At 43.5% G+C, this 3,214-nt stretch overlaps 1 protein-coding gene across 3 annotated transcripts in view; it reads right to left on the bottom strand.

Moving 5' to 3' along the window:
- Positions 1-3,214, bottom strand: part of mpz (myelin protein zero) — a 14,869-nt gene that overhangs the window by 3,737 nt on the left and 7,918 nt on the right. Inside the window, exon 6 of one of the 3 annotated variants that reach the window (XM_035670556.1) lies at positions 27-250. The exons of the other annotated variants lie outside the window; for them this stretch is intronic. Coding sequence (XP_035526449.1) covers positions 209-250 — 42 coding nt within the window. The 3' untranslated portion in view covers positions 27-208. Of the gene's footprint in view, positions 1-26; positions 251-3,214 lie in introns of those variants that run through there. 3 annotated transcript variants of the gene reach the window in all.

Raw genomic sequence — 3,214 nt, 5'->3', positions numbered from 1 at the left:
GGGAGATAGAGAGAGAGAGAGAGGCAGGTCAAGGAGGGAGGGAAAGAGGGGTGAGATGGGTGCATTAGAGATGAGAGGATGAGAGATGGGGTTAGCAGGATGGGTGGAGCTGTGTGAAGAGGAGAGAAAAAAACATTTAGGAGGAGGAGGTGAGAGTCAGACATACAGAGAGACAGATAGGGGGTGAGGAGGTAGAGAGACAGTCCTTTTAGGGGAGGGGGTAGCAAGTGAGGGGGGGCGGTGTCCAGAGCTGTAAGGGGGTGACAAAACAGGTAACCATGCGTTAGGATGGGACACAGTGGCAGACGGCCTCCATACACCTGTGACAACTGAGTGACAATTGATCAATAACACACACTCTCTCACACACACACACACAGTACCAGATTGGGTTCTTATTGGGATCTGACAATTCTACATACTTTGTGCTGATATCTTTAAATTTGATCGTATTTGTAGTCAAAATTGTTTGTTTTCCTTTCCAGTGTCATTCAAGTCTCCACTAAGTATTTATTCAACAACTTGTAGATAAAAATGTTATGTATTTGAACAAAAAGTTACTGTTTTAGATATTCAGGTTACAGATTAACTGTTTAATTATTAATAATCCAATTGAATTCATTTCAGCAGGTACAGGTTGCAGCCACACCACTGCACAGCCCTGTGGGAAGGAACCACATTGCCGGATTTTCAGTGAATGCAGCCAAAGCCACGCTTCATCCTCTCTGCTCGGCCTCTGATCTGCTTGTGTGTGTAGCTCAGTCCCGCCCACGCCCTCGGTCAAACCGTAGATTTTACACAAATAAGATCTACCGTCAATGGGTCAAACACTCGCGGGGACCAGAAGCTTTGTATATGTCAATGAGACAGAGAGAGCAGAGGAGAGAGATGAAGACAGTGGCCTAACGCTAAGTTTTTCCTTCTGACCTCTCACCCTGCGCACTACCCAAAGGTTTGCGTATAGGAATGTCCCTAATATAAGCTACATAATAAAAAAATACAGGAAAAGGGCAAGGTCTCTGCAGATACAGACACCGCCACTCACTGTGTGCTTTGAAAAATGCTATATAAATAAAACTTTACTTACTTACTTTCTTGCTTCTAGTGGGTCACAAGTCATCTTTGTTCACGTCTATACATTGTTTATAGGAAAATCCCACTCATTACACCCATAAGTTTATTTTTTAACCTCACACTTAGTTGTTATTCTTATGATTGTTATTTCTTTCTTTCTTCTCTCTTTCCTTCTTGTGTATTTGTGCATAATTTGTCAAAATGCATAAAATGTGGAAATGTAATGTCTTGTCAGGACCCTCTTGAAAACAAGATGACGCATCTCTTTTCCTGCTGACAATAAAATTTGTTCACAGCTTTCACCTTTCAACCAAATTTAGTTAGACACCAAGACACCCACTGTAAAAGCTGACTGTCTTGCAAATTAACACATCAGTGCATACTGGGTCTCTGACACAATTAGACTTTAAGCCATGGTTCCCCATCACATTTAGAACTACACTGAAATATTTGTTCAAAAATAATAATATTGGGCTATTAAATAAATAATTAACATTTACAGGGGAATAAATAATTACTTATAGATCTTCTAGATCAATTTGCTGTAGCTATGGTCAGGGTAACCTGCTTGACTGGCTATGTGATATTTTTTGAAAAAGGGCCAACATCGGCTTCAAATACCCTTCGAACTAGTACTTATATAATTCAGCCATTCACTCCCACTCATTCTGTATAATGTCTGTGCAGTGTCTAAAAACATCTCTAAGGAGAAATCTATAAAAGGAAGAGGAGGAAGGAGGAAAAAGGAAGTAAAGTGAGGCTTCACTTGAGCACAACAAATCCATCAGATGGACTGGACAGAGTGGAGACAAGGTCAAGGTAACACTTAACTTTACAATAGCTGTATTCCAGTGCATTAACCTGTGAGTTAACCTATTGAAAAGTATCACAAGTGCACGATAATGCCCTGATGGAGCCTAATGAAACTCCACTCATACAGTATGTAATGGTTTTCACAATACTGTGTACTTTGACTTTCTCCACATTGGCCAGTATGCTTCTGTAAAGTGTTACCAAGGACAGACAGAGTGAATAGTTAGCCTGCTGGATCTGAGTTTTGGAGATTGAAATACTTCCTCTAATACATCAAGTAAGTCAACGGTGGAAAGCACACTAGAGGCTGCTTCTACCCACTGAAGCTTCGACTAATAATACCCCACTGATTGCATTAGAAATGTATCATGTTTAATTATGCTCGGTGCAAAAGCAGCACCCACTCTGATAGGACAGCAATTAAGGTGAATGCTGCTACTATCGACGGGGAAGCTGAGCAGTCCATCCGGTATCCTTGCCTTTCGATCATACTTACATTCTCTCATACATCATTGTATTGTTTACCATTATGCATCCCACAGCGGACTCAGTTTTTGGTGCACTGTATTGCAGAGCTCCCACACTAATGACAGTGCTGCCTCGTAAACACACTCAAGCCTGCTTAGGCAGAATGCAGAACCACCCTTGTTACAGGGGCTGCACACACTTCAAAGGAAATGTGGGTACAGTGGCAAAATAGGAGGGACTGGTAGGGAGGCAGATAGGTAAAGTGCCTGTGTCCCGTGCTGCATACTAAAAAGAGACGGTGACAGGTGAGGAGGGAGATTGAGAGGTAGATGAAGAGTGAGAGGTAGTGATTTTCTGTCCAGAACCGAAGCTGATCAGAACCCAGAAGACCTGAGGAACGAGAGGAGAGAAACTGGAAAGGGAGTGAGGAGGTGGTGGTGGTGGTAATGGTGGTGGTGGTGGTGGGGAAGGTGAGTGGAGGATCGACAGAGCGAGAGAGGCAGTAAAAATGGAAGAGGAAAGGGGGAATTACAGACAGATAGATGCTTCTCATGGTCAGTGAGGAAGTCAAAGGCAGGGAGAGGCGGGAGGTTGGGAAGGAGAGGAGGAGGCTGCGACTGAGGAGAGGGAGACAGGGGACCGGATAAAAGGAATGTGAATGAGAGAGAGAGCGAGGGAGGGAGTGAAGTGAAGTGAAGTGAGGGGGGAGGAAGGCAATTGGGGGATGGAAAAAAGAATGGGTGGGTTGTGTTGTGCGTGTGTGTGCTCAGATCGATACCGAGTGCACTCAATTATCATTCCAGTACAGTATGTGTGTGTGTTCGTTCCTGTGAGCTTTCGTTTGTGTGTGTGTGTGTGT

Source organism: Morone saxatilis, unplaced genomic scaffold (genome assembly GCF_004916995.1).
Source record: "Morone saxatilis isolate NCDOM2014 unplaced genomic scaffold, NCSU_SB_2.0 Contig23, whole genome shotgun sequence".
Classification (NCBI taxonomy): domain Eukaryota; kingdom Metazoa; phylum Chordata; class Actinopteri; family Moronidae; genus Morone; species Morone saxatilis.
This window is presented reverse-complemented; position numbering and strand designations above follow the sequence as displayed.